This window comes from Peromyscus maniculatus, chromosome 21 (genome assembly GCF_049852395.1).
Source record: "Peromyscus maniculatus bairdii isolate BWxNUB_F1_BW_parent chromosome 21, HU_Pman_BW_mat_3.1, whole genome shotgun sequence".
NCBI classification, from domain to species: Eukaryota; Metazoa; Chordata; class Mammalia; order Rodentia; family Cricetidae; genus Peromyscus; species Peromyscus maniculatus.
The window spans coordinates 4,664,944-4,682,390 of record NC_134872.1 but is presented as its reverse complement, the minus strand read 5'-3'; the positions used below and the strand labels follow the sequence as shown (position 1 = coordinate 4,682,390).

Here is a 17,447-nt window from a genome sequence, read left to right as displayed (position 1 = left end):
CAGCTGGCCTGTTAGGAAAATGGAATGGTTCAAATGGTGCTTTTCCTGACTCGACTGCCTGGCCCCAAATAACTGACTCAGAGGCTGGATGTGAATTATAGAGGCTCAGTCAGTAGCTCAGGCTTGTTACTAGCTAACTCTTACATTTTAAGTTAACCCATATGCCTTATCTATACTCTGTCACATAGTGGTACCTTTATTACTGTGGCACATTCATCTCCTGCTCCCTCTGCATCTGGCTGGTGACTCCTGACTCCACCCTTCACCTTCCCATCATCCTTCATTTGGTCACCCTGCTTCTATTTCCTGCATGGCTACTGGCCAGTCAGCATTTTATTAAACCAATTTGAGTGACAAATAATTACAGATTATTCCACAGCATTCCCCCCTTTTGTCTAATTAAAAAAGGTTTTAACTTTAATATAGTAAGATTATATACAATAAAAACAGTTATTAAGAATTACACTATCTAATCCATTTGCATTTGGCAAATTAGAGAAAGTACTTAATTATCTATCTTATCTTAGAGAGTCTAAAGTTTTGTATCTAATTTACTTTCTATTATAACTAAGGAAAACTATAATTATAACTATTTAGTCTTCAACTCCATCAAAGACCCCAGAAGGGTGAAATTTTACCTAATGAGAGGGACACCAGGCCGCCTGGACAGTCACCCAAAGTTCCCCTCTAACATTGGGGCATCCAATAAATGTCTCTTTCCAGTTCACATCCAGGCAAATCTGGAGGATGAACTGGTGAAGGAGGCTCTCAGAATGGTGAGGCTCTCCCCTATGCCCATCTGCCCTCACCTTCCCCTCGAATGTCACCTTGGTGTCCCCTCTGGCCTGCCTGTGACTTCGTCCTGACTTCTCATGGTCATTTCCCCAGGGTGTGGATCTGCGACACTATTCGAAGCAGGTGGAGCTGGAGCTGCAGCAGATTGAGCAGAAATCGATCCGGGACTGTATCTTCCAGCAGAGGGGAGCCACATGGGGTTCGGGGAGGTGTGATGCAGATAGCTGAATGGAATGGCATCTCTCGGGTTTTTGTCACTTTGGGGAGAATTCAGGAGGAGGTGCTGCTCGTCTGCAGAGCTCCTTGTTCACCGTGAAGCCCTTGACTTTTGTGGGTCAGACATCCAAGAGAGTGAGAACATAGCGTCTCTGCACAATCAGATCACAGCCTGCGATGCTGTCCTGGAGGTCAGTGGCCCTCGGCTGTGGCCCCTGACAAGCTCAGACCCGTCATGCCCTCTGCTCCTGGTTTAGTTGTTGTTAGTAGTTTGTGTCCCTTGGGCAATGAGATCTCCCACCCTCCTGGGCTGTTGACTGGGGTATTCACCCAGACACTTGGTGGCACACTTGTCTCCGTCAACCCTGTGCATGCCCACAGTGATTTCTGCCCTCCCTGTAGCGCATGGAGCAGATGTTGGGAGCTTTTCAGAGTGACCTCAGCTCCATCAGCTCTGAGATCCGGACCCTGCAGGAGCAGTCAGGAGCCATGAACATCCGACTTCGTAACCGACAGGCAGTTCGGGGGAGACTTGGGGAACTTGTAGATGGCCTAGTGGTGCCCTCCACTCTGGTCACGTGAGTTGCTGGCTGGGAGGGTCATACTGTCCAGAGCAGGTGGTTGGGCTGGGTTACCTACCCAGTTTACAACACGGGTCTAGGCTGAGGTTTGTGAGGTGCAGTCTAGAAACCAGGTGTGCTGGCTCATGCCTGTAATCTCAGGCTCGGGAGGTCCAGACAGGAGGATTGCTGCAAGTCACCAGCTTGGACTGCAGAGTGGGATTTTGTTTAAAAAAAAAGAAGTGCATTCTAGAAATTAACGGATGGATTAATAACTCCTAACCCGCTTTAGCCACCACAGGATAGGACATAGGTTAGGAGTGATCCAAGGTCAGGTGTATAGTGGGGACCTGTGGGGGGCGGGGCTCAGGGGTTGAAAACTTGGTGCATATAATGAGGGTATGAGATCATGGAGAAAGGTAGGAAAGACATGAGCGGTGAGGGGTGTGGTTCGGGTGTTTCAGGACTGGTGAGGGTCCCTTCTGATCACCCTGTCCCCCCTGCTCCTCAGAGCAATTCTGGAAGCTCCAGTGACAGAGGCCAGGATCCTGGAGCAGCTGCAGGAGCTGGACGCCAAGGCAGCCGCAGTCAGGGAGCAGGAGGCCAGAGGCACAGCTGCCTGTGCAGATGTCAGAGGCGTGCTGGACCGGCTCCGGGTCAAGGTGGGGAGTGGACCCCTAGGGTCACTTCCCATGACCCCCACTGCTTCCCTCCGGGCGGTGCATGTTGGCCCTCTCATTCCCCTGAAAATCTAAGGAGGCTAGAGATGTGCCTCAGTCGGTAGAGTGTTTGCTTAGCGTTCACAGAGCCCTGGGTTCCCTCCCCAGCCCTGCAGACATTGGCGTGGTGGCCCTTGTCTGCTGTCCCAGCACTCAGGAAGTGGCAGATGAAAGATCGGAAATTTCAGAGTCATTCTCTGCTATGAAGGGAGTTTGGGGCCATCCTGTGATACATGAGACCCTGTCTCAAAAACCAACAGCATAGAAACTAAAATTAGAACAGTACAGAGAAGATTAGCATGGCCTCTGTGTAAGGGATGACATGAAAATTCATAAAGCATTCCATACTTAAAAAAAAGAAAAACATCCTGAAAACATAAGGCAGGGCCTGGTGGTAAGCGATTTTACCCTGCACTCGGGAGGCAGAGGCAGGGGGACCTCTGTGAGTTCTACAGAGTGAACTAAAGGGTGAGTTCCAGACCAGCCAGGGCTACTCAGAGAGACCCTGACTCAACCAACAAAACATAAAACAACCAAAGTATTCTCTCCATTACCTTTACCTTCACGTCTGTGATCTCCGAACTTTCTCCACAGGGTAAAAGCCCGCAACTTCATGGCCTGTTTGTCCCCCACATCTATGCAGTGACAAAGATCCACGAGTTCATCCTCCAGAAGATTTATTCGTTCAGAAAGCCCATGACCAACTATCAGATCCCCCAGACAGCCCTGCTGAAGTACAGGTCTCCACCCCGGGACAGGGGCAGGGTGGCTTGTGAGCTTCTCAGCAGCCAGCATGGACGTCCAGGGGTCTGACTCGCCCTGGCCCTTCCAGGTTTTTCTATCAGTTCCTGTTGGGCAACGAGCGAGCAACAGCCAAGGAGATCAGGGATGAATACGTGGAGACGCTGAGCAAGATCTACCTGTCTTATTTCCGCTCCTACCTGGGGCGGCTCATGAAAGTGCAGGTGAGCCAGGCAGGGAGAGGTGCCCCTAATAGTGGCTTGGAGGAGGGGTGGAGCTCCCCACCCGCTGGTGGTGAGGAGCCATGGTTCAGCTCTCTGTTATTTTCTCTAGTACGAGGAAGTTGCCGAGAAAGACGATCTAATGGGTGTGGAAGACACAGCAAAGAAAGATATCCTGGATCAGCTGGGCAGTGGGGGCTCACACATTTAATCCCAGCCCCCGGGAGGCAGCTACAGGTGGATCTCTGTGAGTTCCAGGCCAGCCTGGTCTACAGAGCGAGATCCAGGACAGACATCAAAAGTACACAGAGAAGCCCTGTCTTGAAAAACCAAAAAAAAAAAAAAAAAAAAAAAAAAAAAGAAAGAAAGAAAGATATCCTGGATCAAGGAACCTCAGGCTAAGCTCACAGGCGGGGTGCCTGGCCCCAGCCCAAGGGTTCTGCTTTTCACCCTCTCTGTGGGGTGGAACCTTTGAGGATGTGAGAGCCAGATCTTCCCCTCCCAGAGGGTTGTAGACTCCCTGACGCCCATTACAGGTGTCAGATGAGGCAAGGCCCTGGTTCTGGAAAGGGGTGTCCCGGTCATAGTTAGCTTCTGGGGTCCCTCAGGTCTTGGCTCCATGGGCCTGGTGTGGTGGGTCTCGGTGATTTCCCTGACTCTGACCTGGTCACGATTCTTCTCGAAGCCGTCCCTCCGAAGCAGGAACACCATCTTCACCCTGGGGACCCGGGGTGCTGTCATCTCCCCCACTGAACTCGAGGCCCCCATCCTGGTGCCCCACACTGCCCAGCGTGGAGAGCAGAGGGTATGACGAGCCTACTCCTCTGTGGTCGGGGTTCAATCCCCTCAGGTGGGGACTTTGGGGGTCCCTGGCCTGCTGTGATGTGGGGGGCTAGTAGCCATGCACTGAGGCACACAGAGGGAGACTGCTCATGGGGTGATGGTCAGGGGTTGAAGAGGATGTGGGGGCAGCAGCAGCCGGAGGGAGGGCGTTCCTGTGTCCTGTGCCCCTCTTCAGTGCCTGTTCAGGGCGCTCCTTCCAGCCTGGAGGTCAGGTGTGTGGGGTCTTTTGAGCTCTCGTATCCTGAGATGTGCTGAGGCCCCACATCCACGGGGCCAGCGTCCGACCCCACCCTTCTCTCTGCCCCATAGTATCCGTTCGAGGCTCTCTTCCGCAGTCAGCACTACGCCCTCCTCGACAATTCCTGCCGTGAATATCTTTTCATCTGTGAATTCTTTGTTGTATCTGGCCCAGCTGCTCATGACCTGTTCCATGCTGTCATGGGCCCCACACTCGCCATGACTCTGGTAAGCCCCGGATTCTGTCTTTTACCCTCCATTCTCAGGGCTCATCCACAGCCAATGGGATCACAGCGGCAGTATTGAAATCAGGGGTGTCCCTTTCTACAGAGTGTAAACCTTTTATCTCACAACATGACCCCCTAGGGAGCCCTCAGAACTCGGGGATCCTGTTACTTCCTCTGCTTTTCCACAGCAGAGAGCAACACCTCTAAATCCTGGCCCTTTGCCTCCATCCCAAGCTCAGCCCTGGCTTCCGCTGTGAGGAACTTACAGAGTGGAGGCCTGTGAGCAAGTCAGGGCCCCTGGAGGGGCCTGTGGACAGGGAAGGAGGGGTCTCCCTAGCCAGGGCCTTGTCCCGTAGAAATGTCCATCCGCTTGCTCACAGCCACCCAAACAGCAAACTGACATTCCATTGCCTGCCTGTTGCTGTGCCACAGAAACACCTGGAGTCCTACCTGGCCGACTGCTACGACGCCATTGCTGTTTTCCTCTGTATCCACATCGTTCTCCGATTCCACAACATCGCAGCCAAGAGGGATGTCCCTGCCCTGGACAGGTCACCGAGCCCTGGGCCTGGGTGCCTAAAGGCTTCAGCTTTTTTTTTTTTTCCTCGAGACAGGGTTTCTTTGTGTAGTTTTGGTGCCTAGATCTTGCTCTGTAGACCAGGCTGGCCTCAAACTCACAGATATCCACCTGGCTCTGCCTTCTGAGTGCTGGGATTAAAGGCGTGCGCCACCACCGCCTGGCCAAGCTCCAGCCTTTTATCTTACACAGACAACTCCATCCTGACCCTGACTCTTCCTCACCTGATATCCTTCCCCCTCCTGTGTGTGTCCCAGAGGCAGCATCGGCCACACGCGCATACACACACACACACACACACACACACACACACACACACACACACACACACACACTCACCATTCCCCTGAAGCGCTGCACTCCCCCGGCCTGCCCGCCCCCCAGCCAGCTGACCTGTGATTCTGATTAAGCCCGCAGGTACTGGGAGCAGGTGCTTGCCTTGCTGTGGCCTCGCTTTGAGCTGATCCTGGAGATGAATGTCCAGAGTGTCCGCAGCACCGACCCCCAGCGCCTTGGGGGCCTGGACACTCGGCCCCACTATGTGAGGGCTGGTGAGGGTCACAAGGGGATCTTGTGGCCACACTCAGTGGTGGGGTGGTCACCCTCAGTGGTGTGGTGGTCACTGCAGGAGGAGGGAGGGACTGGGGACAGGAGTTGCAGAGACAGCTGGGAGGTTGTGTCTGCCAGGCAGGCTGATGGGAGTCTTCCCACCTGCTCCTAGATCACACGCCGCTATGCTGAGTTCTCCTCTGCGCTTGTGAGCATCAACCAGACCATCCCCAATGAGCGCACCCTGCAGCTGCTGGGACAGTTACAGGTGGGGCTGGCAGGACAGACTTCCCTCAGGGGGCGGGGCCTGTGATCTGGCTTTCTCCTTCCTGCCTGTGTGTGGCTTGTGCAGGTGGAGGTGGAGAATTTTGTCCTTCGAGTGGCTGCGGAATTCTCCTCCAGGAAGGAGCAGCTTGTGTTTCTGATCAACAACTACGACATGATGCTGGGTGTGCTGATGGTAAGGCTGCTCCCCCGGGGGTCCCCAGGGCTGTCAGCCTCACAGTTCAGTGCCTGAGCCCTGATTCTGGCAGTGTCTGCAGGGTGGGGTGACTGGATGGGGGTGGGGGTGCTGGCCTGAGGCAGCTCCCAAGTTCCTCCTCCTGGTGTCTTCCTCAGGAGCGGGCAGCTGAGGACAGCAAGGAGGTGGAGAGCTTCCAGCAGCTGCTCAATGCTCGCACACAGGTAGGGCCTGGGCGTGGCAGGGAGACCTGGTGCTGCTGGGCTGACCTCAGTGTGCAGCCATTACGACTCACTGCCTTGTTGCTCGTCTGGTTCACTTAATTTTTCTATGATGTTAATAACTTAACAGCAAAATAAAACTATAACTGTGTATGTATGTGTGTGCACATGTCAAAACAATCAGTTCTGCTCTGCACAGGATTATTAGTGTGTGTATGTGTGTGTGTGTGTGTGTGTGTGTGTGTCTATGTGTGTGTGTGTGTCTGTGTGTCTGTGTGTATGTGTGTATGTGTGTCCATGTGTGTGTCTACATGTATGTGTGAGCACGTGTGCAGCACATGTCTTGAAGCACATGGAGTCAGGACAACTTCAGGACTGGGCTCCTCTCTTGCTTCTCCACTTTGTGTTCTGGGTCCAGTGGCCAGCTCTTCCCCCTGAGCCAGCTCATCGGCTCTTGGTTTTGGAAGAGACAATCCTTGGGTCTTCCTCTACACCTTGTCAGACCACCACCTAAAAGTGGAAGCTCACGGAGGCCGGCTGCTCTGTGGAGCGTCACCTCCTAGTCGTCCCAGTCCAGGCTGGGGTCCTTTGTCCCCTGGACTCCTGACTCTGTTCCGACTGGCACGTCTTTCTAGGAATTCATTGAAGAGCTGCTGTCTCCCCCCTTTGGGGGTCTGGTGGCATTTGTGAAGGAGGCTGAAGGTTTGATTGAGCGAGGACAGGCCGACCGACTTCGAGGGGAAGAAGGTATGAGGCTGTTGTCAGGGACCGTGGGGAGGTGACTGGAAAGGACAGTGAGGTGGCAGCTTACAGGTGGCACAGCAGGGAAGACCTGGCTGGGGGGTAGCAGGGAAGCCCGGCTTGATGGTGAGCATGGCTGTGCCCCGGGCAGACCTTGCCTGGGTGGATGGTCCCCAGGCCTGGTCGCTCTCTGACACTCTCTGTCCTCCTGTGGCAGCCCGAGTCACTCAGCTGATCCGTGGCTTTGGGAGTTCCTGGAAGGCCTCCGTGGAGTCTCTGAGTCAGGATGTCATGCGGAGTTTCACCAACTTCCGAAATGGAACCAGCATCATCCAGGTGCCTGCCACCCCAGCCCTTTGCCCGTGTCCCACGCTTGGGTGTTTTCTCGCTCTTTCCTCTGGGAAGGTCAGCGACCAGCTGTGTCTGAGCTGTGAAGCTCTGACCGTCCTGCCCCGGTCTGTCTGACCCCCGACTCCCCTCTGTGCAGGGGGCGCTGACCCAGCTGATCCAGCTCTACCATCGCTTCCACCGGGTGCTGGCACAGCCGCAGCTCCGGGCGCTGCCGGCCAGGGCGGAGCTCATCAACATTCATCACCTCATGGTGGAGCTCAAGAAACACAAGCCCAACTTCTGACTCGGTCCCCGGGGTGGCGGCTCCCATGCGCTCTGAATGTCACACACTGACACTGGGACCTGGCGGCTCCCACGGGCTCTGCATGTCACACTCCGTCCCCTGGGTCCCCTTCCCCTTCCTGTTGTCTCTCAGGCTCCCACACTCCTCACCGCCTCTGCTGCAGGATTCTGCCTCAGCAGAGTGTGTGCAAGTCTGCTCCTCCCTGGACGTGGAGGGGACGTTATCATTCCTGTCCCTGTCGCCTCCTCCCCTGTGCGTCCACACCTGTGAAAGCTCCCACACCTCAGTCTCTGATCGACTCTCAATCTTAGGACAGGGCAGTGGAGGCGGCCTTCCCTCTCTTGTAGCTTGGTTGTCTGCGGTCTCCACTTGAACACTAACCCATCACCTCCTGGCTGGCATTCAGGCTGTCTGTCTGTCTGTCTGTAGGCAATAATAAGCACTTAATGTACTGTGACAGCGTCCCTTCCTTTGTCCTGATGCCTTCAAGTTCTCCATCATTTATTTCCTCTAGACTCTCCGGTTCCCAGCCTGGGGGGCATGAGTGTGGGAGCCCGTTCTGGGGTTCCTCGTGGCTTTACCCAGCAGGTCCGAATAGAGGATGATCAGAACCACGGGCCTGAGTGCAGGTGTCTGAGATGGTCTGCACTTGGCTGTGCTGGGGGAGGAGGTCTTTTGCTCCACCCCTTGGCGTCTCTATAAAAACCCTGGACCAGAGACAGTCGGGGCCCGTTGGAATAGGTTCCAGGCCCTCTCGAGGCTATCCTTTATTTTCTATCTGTTTATCTCCGCAACATTCTCCGCTATAAATCCTTCTATCTAATATTTCCTGCTGCTCGCACTCAAGAAAACTCTGGGAAGCTGTGGGGGTGATGGGTAAATGCCCCACACATGAGGAAGAAGGCGGGGTGGTAACCTTGGTCCGTCACTGTTTCTGACCCAGGGTGGCTGGTTTGCTTAGGAGGGACTGCTCTGTAGCTCTCCAGGAAGGTGGCACATGTCACAAGGCCTGGGGACATGGACAGCTTTGGGCCCTGTCCTGAGGCTACCGTGGGAAAGTCCACAGGAGTCTGGGATTGTCTGTCTGAGCCCCTAAGTGGCTGTCATGGCTCCTCTGAGGGGAGGGCCTGCACCCCTGCACCCATATGGGGCCGGGGTGGACCTGGCTCCAGAGCATCCGTCTTGTCTTTTCCATGTGGCCCTTCCTGCTGCCCTGCTGATGTGCCCAGTGAACTGCAGAACAGAGTTTCTCAACCTTCCTGACGCTGCCACCCTTTGATACATTTCCTCACATGGTGGTGACCCCAACCTCAAAATTATTTTCATTGCTATGTCATAATTAATCTTGCTACTGTTATGAACCCTAATGTAAATACCTGTGTTTTTTGATGGTCTTCAGCAACCCCTATAAAAGGGTCTTTCAACCCCCTAAGGTTCGTGACCCACAGGTTGAGAACCACTGCTCTAGAGTCAAGGAACATCCTTGACCAAGGCTTTTGGGGGTTTTCAGGACAGGGTTTCTCTGTGCAGCCCTGGCTCTCCTGGAACTCACTCTGTAGGCCAGGCTGGCCTCGAACTCACAGAGATCACGTGCCTCTGCCTCGCAAGTGCTTGCACTAAAGGCGTGAGCCACCACCATCCAGCTACCCTGACCAAGCCTTAAACGCCAGTGTGGTTTGTAGACCTGTAATCCCAGCTAACTGGGAGACTGAGGCATGGGATGGAAAACCTGCTTGGGTTACAGAGTCAGTTCAAGGCCATCCTGGACCAGGTCTTAAAAGTAAAAGTGCTGGTGGAGAGATGGCTCAGCAGTTAAGGGCACTGGCTGCTCTTCCAGAGGTCCTGAGTTCAATTCCCAGCATCACATGATGGCTCACAGCCATGTATAATGGGATCTGGTGTCCTCTTCTGGCATGAATGTGTATTGCAGCTAGACTGCCATGTACATGAGATCAATAAATCTTTAGAAATTAAAAAAAAAGTGGGTGGGGGTGGGGAATGTCGTTCTGCGGCAGGAAGCTCGCCAGGCAGACAGCAGTCTATAGGTTCCTTAGACAATGGGGGAAATTTCAGGTGAAAGAAGTGTCATGTCATGGCGGGCGGTGGTGGCGCACGCCTTTAATCCCAGCACTCTGTGAGTTCGAGGCCAGCCTGGGCTACCAAGTGAGTTCCAGGAAAGGCACAAAGCTACACAGAGAAACCCTGTCTCGAAAAACCAGAAAAAAAAAAAAAAAGAAAAAGAAAAAAAAAGAAGCGTCATCTCCTCCCCCATCACGTTCAGGTCCATCACAGTACTAGGCTGTGCGGGGCGAGGGTAGGGGGCGCGGGGGATACAAGCTCACCCCAGACCCGGCCCTGGAGTCCTTCATGGTCCTTTCTCACCACACCTTACCACCTACTCCAGCCCCTCCCCAGGTGTCAGTCTTGGGGACCCCTGTGTTCTGGTCTCTCCTTATAGCCCTGGCTGTCCTGGAACTTGCTGTGTGGATCAGGAACTCAGAGATGCTCCTGCCTCTGTCTCCTGATGGCTGGGATAAAAGGTGTTCAACAAGAAACCGGGGACCCTTTCTCTGGGTGAGTTACATTAAACTAAGTTAATGGGCCGAAGTGTGGTTCAGTTAGGACGCACTCAACATGCAGGAAGCCTGGGTTAAATCCGGGCCACATCAACAACTAAAGAGAAGGAAGCTAACGCTGTGATGTGAGGGGCTGTGAGAGGACAGCAGGTTCTTCAGTGTGGCCCAGACAGCCTGGGAGGCTCCTGAATCCCCCAGCAGTTGGGGACTCTGCAGTCTGCAGGCTGATGGGACATTTAACTTTGCTCTGTGGGTCTCGGGACCCTCGGAAGCCGCGATTCCACCAATGGCCGTCAGGGGGCAGCAGGACCCAGGATCGGAGCTGGTCCAGGTCCCTGCCCACCTGAGCCCCTGTGAGCTCTGAATGATGGGGAGCCAGGGGGGTGTCGCCCATGCCCCTTCATCCCTAAGCAGAGAGGGACTTTCCCTTCAGCCCCGAATACTCTGTTTTGCGGTTTGCTCGAGTCCTTGTGATCTCCGGGCTGAAACTCAACTGCAGAGGAAGATTTCTCCTCAGTCTGCTCCCCAGATCATTACTCAACATCACAGTCTCCAGTTGTGGAGAATCTCTCTCTCTCTCTCTCTCTCTCTCTCTCTCTCTCTCTCTCTCTCTCTCTCTCTCTCTCTCTCTCTCTCTCTCACACACACACACACACACACACACACACACACACTCACACACGTTCCTGGCACCTGGCATGCTGAGACAAGACAGAAAGATCAAGAATTCAAGGTCAACCTGGGCTACTACAAGATTAAGAAAACCGGCACACAGGTCAGCAGGTCTGGGGCCACTCTGCAGGGGGGGTTGTGTCAATTCCCCTTTCCTTGCTTATCTCCAGGACCAGTGTGAACATCTAGTGCAGGGGACCCTGGAGTTGTGTAGGAGGGGCTTGGAGGTGACCCCTCGTGCTGTAACGACCCCCAGTACTGTTCAGGGTGCTCTGTCTTTAGAGAAATCTCATTTCCCTCCGTTTATTTTTCTTTCTTTTAAAAAATATTTATTTCTATGTGTATGGGAGTTTTGCCAGCGTGTATGTCCATGAACCATGTGAATGCAGTGCCCCAGGAAGCCAGAAGAGGGCGGCATATTCCCTTCTTACAGGAGGGTGTGAGCTGAGACCCTAACCCAGGTCCTCTGGAGGAGCAGTGAGCACTCTTTATCCCTGATCAATCTCCCCAGTCCCATACTTATCCTTGGAAGTGACATCATCTTCATTTTCATTCTGAGTTTTCTGTGGTTCTTTTTTCTGCAGCTCAGGGCCTCACTCAGGGCCTGAGCCACCAACACCCCCGACCCCCTGCAGAGAGAGTTTGAAAGGAGAAGCTGTGTGTTCTCAGGGTCAGAGTCCAAGCCTTGTACACACCGATCAAAGAGAAGGAGTCTGTCCCCACTGTGTGCACTCTACAGGAAGGTCTGGTGTCCTCCAGCACCAACACAATGTGAACACAACTCACACATGGAACTTTCCAGGTGGCCAGGTTCTCCTGGAAGGTCCCCAGCTCAACTGGGTGTGTTGACAAAGGGCTTCTTATACTCTACCCGTGTCTATGTTTTAATTTGTGGCCTCTGATTACATCTTTATTCCAAAGCTTTAGTGGTAGCCTTTGAAATAACCACAAAACCTTGTCCTTTGAGATTTTCTCCCCATATATTGGGAATGTGGCTCAGTGAATAGAGTTCCCACCTTGTACACCCCAGGCCCTGGGTTCAATTCCTCAACACCTCTAAAACTAGGGTGGTGGCACACCGGATGGGCAGGAGAGATGACTACATGGGTACAAGGTTTTGCCACCAAGTCTGACCACGTGAGTTCAGTCCCCAGAACCCACAGTGGGAAGAGAGAACTGGCTTCCCCAAGTTCTCTTCTGACCAGACACACACACACACACACACACACACACACACACACACACACACACACACACGGCTCGTGCATGCCCTCATTTGCACACCACACACACAGTAATACTATAAACACTTAAAATAGTTTAACATTTTCCTTGATTACCTTTGTATGGCTTAACTTTAAGTACTGACAGCTTCTCCTCACAGTGTGGGTTTTGGACACAGGCAAATTCACCCACTGGAAGTCTGGAGGAAAACTGGACACAATGTATGCACTTGTGTTTCCGTGTTCTTTAACATGAAATCTTGCTTCCTCTTGATTTTTGTTACATTGATTTCCTATTTCTGTGAGGGGATGGGTGTGTCATGATGCCTGTGTGAGGCTCAGAGGATAACTTCTGGGAGTTGGTTCTTCCCTTCGTGTGGCTTCCCTGGATCCAGCTCAGGTCATGAAGTTTGGGGACAAGCCCCTTCACCCCCTGAGCCATCTCAAAGGTCCCCTTGGAGACCAGTGGGTTTGGACTTTTGCGTTTGAAGGTTCTCTGCATTCCTGGACTTGGCTCACAGGAGAGCCGGCCACCCTGACATTAGAAAAGGCGTTTCCTGCCCTGATGAGTAGCAGCGTTGCCTTGTGTTGCCCCGGCCAGCGGGGTCTGCAACAGGGACCTAAAGGGAGGGCCGGCGAATGAAAGGGACAAGAGACACAAAGAATGAGAGCAAGACAGGACGTCTGATCAAGCTCCAAAATTTTATTTTACTCTCAAGGCATATATAGGTAGACAAAGGGGGTTGTGAGCAGGAAGGGACTTAGTTATGGGCTGTTCGGCCAGCAGGAAATGTTGCCCTGAAGGTTATCTATCTACCCTTGTCTAACTGCCTAATTGCTTAGCTGCAGCTCATTCACCTGATGTCTGAGAAGAGGTTCTGGTGTCTGTGGGAAGAGGTTCTGGTGCTGTGGAGACTTAAGCAAGGCCTAGATCTAAGAAAAGAGGAGAGAAGCCCAAATATGGCAGCATGTGTGTCAAGGGTCACTTAGGCTTATGGCTCCCGTCATCTCCTCCCTTTTAATTATTTATGAAGGTCCAAGGTGGTGCTACAAATTCGCCTGGTGGCGATGGGCGTTAACCAAGGAGGGGAAACATTGCCCTGATCCTCCCGGTTTATTATAGGTGTCTTTTGCTGGAGGAGGGACCCTGGATGTATTTTCATCCTTAGACACCAACCCCTATGCAATCCTGGGGGACCCAGAGGCAGAAAGCTTGGTCCTCCCCCTGCAGTGCCATTGGCCTCGCACGTTCCTTGGTACCCAAGCTCTTCCCAAGTGGGGCAAGCTTGCATGTTTCTGGGTTTTCATGCAGTTCCCAAAGGACAGTCATTGCTGAAAGGATCTGAGTGGCCTTGATCGTCAAGATCAAGCCGACGATAATGGACCTGTATAGGTTTGGATGCCAGGGAGTCTATTTGTTTTTTGATGAATTGGGTTAGCCTGCCAATTACAAAAGGACCCAAAGTTACCAATAACAAGATGCTGACTAGTGGTCCTGTGAGAGGAACCAAAAGGGAGAACATGGATGATCTCCACCAGTCATCTGCCATGGCAGAGAATCACTGCTTGTGTAGCTCTAGGCTAAGTCTAGGTAGCTTATTTATCTGGGTTTCTACCAATCCAGACTCATTAATATAATAACAACACTCTTCCCTCAGAAAAAGGAATGTCCCACCCTTTTCTGCTGTCTGCAGGTCCAAGGCCCGTCGGTTTGTAGGACAACCTGTGCAAGGGAGGTTAGCTGCCTCTGGAGGGAGGACAGGGATGCTGCAGAACCCCAATTGCTACCTGAAGTTGTTGGGATAGGAGAGCTGTTGTTATGAGGGAGTGACCCAGGGCTCCTCCTGCCAAGCCTGCAGAGACCAGGGAGGTGGTGAGGGAAATTCCAGCCACAAGGGGCAAGAAGACAGAGTTTTGGCTTGGGCCATTCCATTCTCTCCCAGTTACCTGTCCCTTAGCAGGAGAAATGGCATCATGAATTGTGCAGTCAGAATAGGGGCATCCTACGCTTTCCTCCCTCCAATAAATTTTGGAATTGTGGGCAGTCTGACCCGACCCCCAGAGAAGAAAAAGAAAATTTGTGAGTGGGCGATATAAACTGCAGTCAGGTTGTATTCCTCCCAGTCCTTCTTGGCTTGTGGGTGTTCACAAATGTTGATCTCACGCCACCACCGCCGTCAGTGTGATCTCCTGAAGCTTATAAGAACCTTCTTAATAGACAAAATCTTAGACATGTTAGCAACATAAGAGTGGTGAACTTTATCAGAGCAAAATTATGAATCCTTGGAGCCTCAACAAAGCATCAGGATAGCCAGAGAATGAAATCTGAAATGTGTCATTTATATATCTCCAAAGTCTTATATATCATTTGACAAAAATTAATAAAATACATTTAGAACAGAATCTTTAGTTCTAATCATATTTCTCTAAGTCACCATGCCTAGCTGTTTCCTGTGTGGCCTTGAACTCACAGAGATCCAGGTTGATTTCTGCCTTTGGAAGTCTAAGATTAAAGGCGTGTGTGCCACTATTTTCTGGCTTCTATATTTAGTGGCTGTTCTGTTCTCTGACCCCAGATAAGTTTATTAGAGTGCACAATATTTTGAGGAGCACAATAACACCACAGTGCTGTTTGGGGAGGTGGAGGTTTAAGAGCTGTGACTTGCTGGAGAAAGTGTGTTACTGGGGAGGAGGGGCTGTGAGAGTCAAACCATCTGCCTCCATGTTGCTCTCTCTGCTTCCTGTTTGCAACTGAAGATGTGAGCTCTCAGCTTCCTGCTCCTCCACCATGCCTGCAGCTCTGGCCTTGATTGTCTGCCGTGATGCACTCTTATCCATTGGAACTGCAGCCCAAAGAAACCCTTCTAAATGTTGCTTTGGTCATGGTGTTTTATCATAGCAACAGAACAGTAATTAACACAAACACATAATTAAAAAAATAAAATTTGAGATGGTGTCACTATGTAGATGAGGCTAGACTTTAACTCACAGAGATTCACCTTCCTCTGCCTTCAAAGTGCTAGGAATAAAGTATGTGCCAGTATGCCACACTAAAAATAAATAAATAAATAAAAAATAAATCTAAAAAAAATAGCTTTCTGCTCTGTTCCTCTCCTCTGCACTCTGGACACCTTCCCTTCTGCCCTCACCTCCCCACACAATCTATCCTTGTTGATTCCCTTACACTGTATCACAGGCATCTTCCCACCACAGCACTTGCTCTAGGAGACCAGCAACTCTGTATCACTTCCTAGTGTGTCTTACAAACAGGACTTCATCTCACATCTGGAACAGACTCTGTGGGCTGATCACAATGGACACTGCTGTGTCTCCTGCTTGAGGAGTGGATTTCCTCCACCCCAGATGGAGACAGTGACAGCTGACCAAGGAAAACATCCATCCAGGGTCAGCTTGGTGAACCCTGAGCTCACTGGTCACTCACAGGAGCCTGGGTGAATCAGGGGATATCCACTGAGCTGCCCACCCCAGTGTGCATGTCACTCACCCAGCTGCATCACTGCAGTCCCCTGCACAGCTCCCAGCAGCTCCACTCAACAGTCTCCTCTCCCTCAGGAACTGCAGCTGGTTTAACCCTGAGAGGGAAACGCTACATTGTGTCAGCTCCGGGAATCTGTAGCTTCTTGTGCTTCCTGAGCCTCCTCAGCTCCTCCTGTCTCCAGCAGGGATGTTTCAGTCTAGAGGAAAATTCACACCCTCACCTCCCTCTTCTACAGAAGCTCCCTTGATTAACACAACCTCAGGCCACATGCTGGTGTGTCGGGTGCAGCACCAGGTCCCCTCACACTGAGGTCAGAGTCACCTGAGCTTCCCCTCAGCAAAGCCCTCCCTCCCTCCCCACCTGCCTTTCTGTCTTTGATCCGTGATCCTATTTATTTTTTTATTCATTCATCAAACATTTATTGGGTATGAAAGTTTGCTAGGTCCCAGGCACTGGAAGTCATCATCCCTCACAAGACAAAGATGGCTGCATCGTGACAGAGATTGTCACCTTCTTGGTCTTCAAACATCTCAGCTAAACTCCTGGAGCTCCTGACTGGAGGCCACAAACCTAGAAGAGAAAACTGCAGGGCTGGAACCTGGAGCAGGGGTGAAGTAATTTCCACATCTGTTGCTCCCACAATCTATTTATAAGAGGTTCGTTAATTGTACATCTATGAGTATTTTTCTTGGGTGTATGTGTTTGTAACATGTGCCTAACTGGTGTCCATAGGGGCAGTGGAAGCCATGGAACATGAGTTATGGATGGTGTGAGCCATGATGTGGATGCTGGGATTTGAACCTGGGTCCTCTGCAGGAGCAGCAAGTGATGTCAACTCCTCAGCCAAATCTTCAGTCCTTGGGATCATTTCTTTTAAATAGACTTAAATCTCCAGTTGCCTCATCCTGTACATCCCTGAGTCACCACTGGGGGCAGCACCAGGATTCCCAGAGCCAAGGGAAGGAGAGGAACCTTGGGCAGAACACAGATCCAACAGGACAGACTGAGATGAGACCCTGTGGATCCCTCCTCTCTGCCCATCCTACAACCCGGGTTAGATTCTGAAAGATGGGGAAGGAGAGAACCTCAGGGAGGGGCCTGGAAGGAGCCAGGAGCCCAGGAGACTGAAGTTCATCTCCTCAGCCCACAGTCTCCTGAGTCAGGGGCTTAGCTGGGCCTTGATGAGACAAAGATGGACAAACACCTCTTAATGCTGTCACTCAGGGACCCCAAAGGAGAATGAGTCAGGCACCGCTCACAGGAACAAGAACAGGCCTAGTCCTCCATACAAACTAAAAAGACAAGAAATAAACAGAGAAGACGGGGTGAAGAGCCATGGCCAGGTCAGAGCCCAGGCTGACCTGTCACAGCAGCCCTGGCTGCTCACAATCCTGGGGACAGGACAAGGCTCTGTCATCCCAGTGTCCCTGTGATCACAGACTCTCAGATGTGGTTCAAGTGATGAAGAGAACAGAGCCAGGAGGTGACAGAGCTGAGGAGTGTCCATGTCACAGCCAACAATGGAATGAGCTCGACCTGGGCACAGTCCTGTTCACACTCAGCTCCCACAGCCTCATCTTGTCCACCAGATACACACAGCATAATGAACACACATTCTGGAAGGTTCTCCATGCTGCCATTTATTTCCCCCACAAACTATAAGTATCTCAATCCTTTAATTTACGCGCCAATGCACCTGCCAGATCAAGGACGTGAAAAACCAAGTTCACATTCAG

The 17,447-nt window shown here is 52.1% G+C and overlaps 1 protein-coding gene and 1 non-coding gene across 3 annotated transcripts; both read left to right on the top strand.

Annotated features, from left to right (window-relative positions):
- The first annotated feature begins 626 nt into the window (after positions 1-626).
- Positions 627-8,198, top strand: LOC102922255 (vacuolar protein sorting-associated protein 52 homolog). Of its 2 annotated transcripts, XM_076557260.1 has the most exons (18): positions 627-776; positions 889-964; positions 1,135-1,202; positions 1,414-1,589; positions 2,083-2,233; positions 2,885-3,030; positions 3,123-3,255; positions 3,365-3,422; positions 3,924-4,057; positions 4,405-4,560; positions 4,992-5,110; positions 5,554-5,677; positions 5,858-5,953; positions 6,038-6,145; positions 6,304-6,369; positions 7,002-7,113; positions 7,325-7,443; positions 7,595-8,198. In XM_076557260.1, the coding sequence occupies exons 1-18, from the start codon at positions 642-644 to the stop codon at positions 7,739-7,741; spliced, it is 2,124 nt and encodes a 707-aa protein (XP_076413375.1). In that variant the 5' UTR covers positions 627-641; the 3' UTR covers positions 7,742-8,198. The 2 variants fall into 2 exon arrangements, with proteins under 2 accessions (XP_076413375.1, XP_076413376.1); XM_076557261.1 differs by lacking the exon at positions 627-776 and having other exon boundaries at positions 894-966; positions 1,132-1,202.
- LOC121824927 (U6 spliceosomal RNA) lies at positions 2,532-2,642 on the top strand. The gene has a single exon (XR_006066922.2). It is a non-coding gene; the product is annotated as a U6 spliceosomal RNA (small nuclear RNA).
- Positions 8,199-17,447: the final 9,249 nt, after the last annotated feature.

Bases quoted from the DNA above. Each gene is read 5' to 3' on its own strand.
- LOC102922255 (XM_076557260.1), top strand. From the start codon at position 642: ATGAGAGGGACACCAGGCCGCCTGGACAGTCACCCAAAGTTCCCCTCT. The intron at 965-1,134 runs GTATCTTCCAGC...TTTGTGGGTCAG, and splicing joins GCAGAAATCGATCCGGGACT to ACATCCAAGAGAGTGAGAAC. The intron at 3,423-3,923 runs ATATCCTGGATC...TGACCTGGTCAC, and splicing joins GGAAGACACAGCAAAGAAAG to GATTCTTCTCGAAGCCGTCC.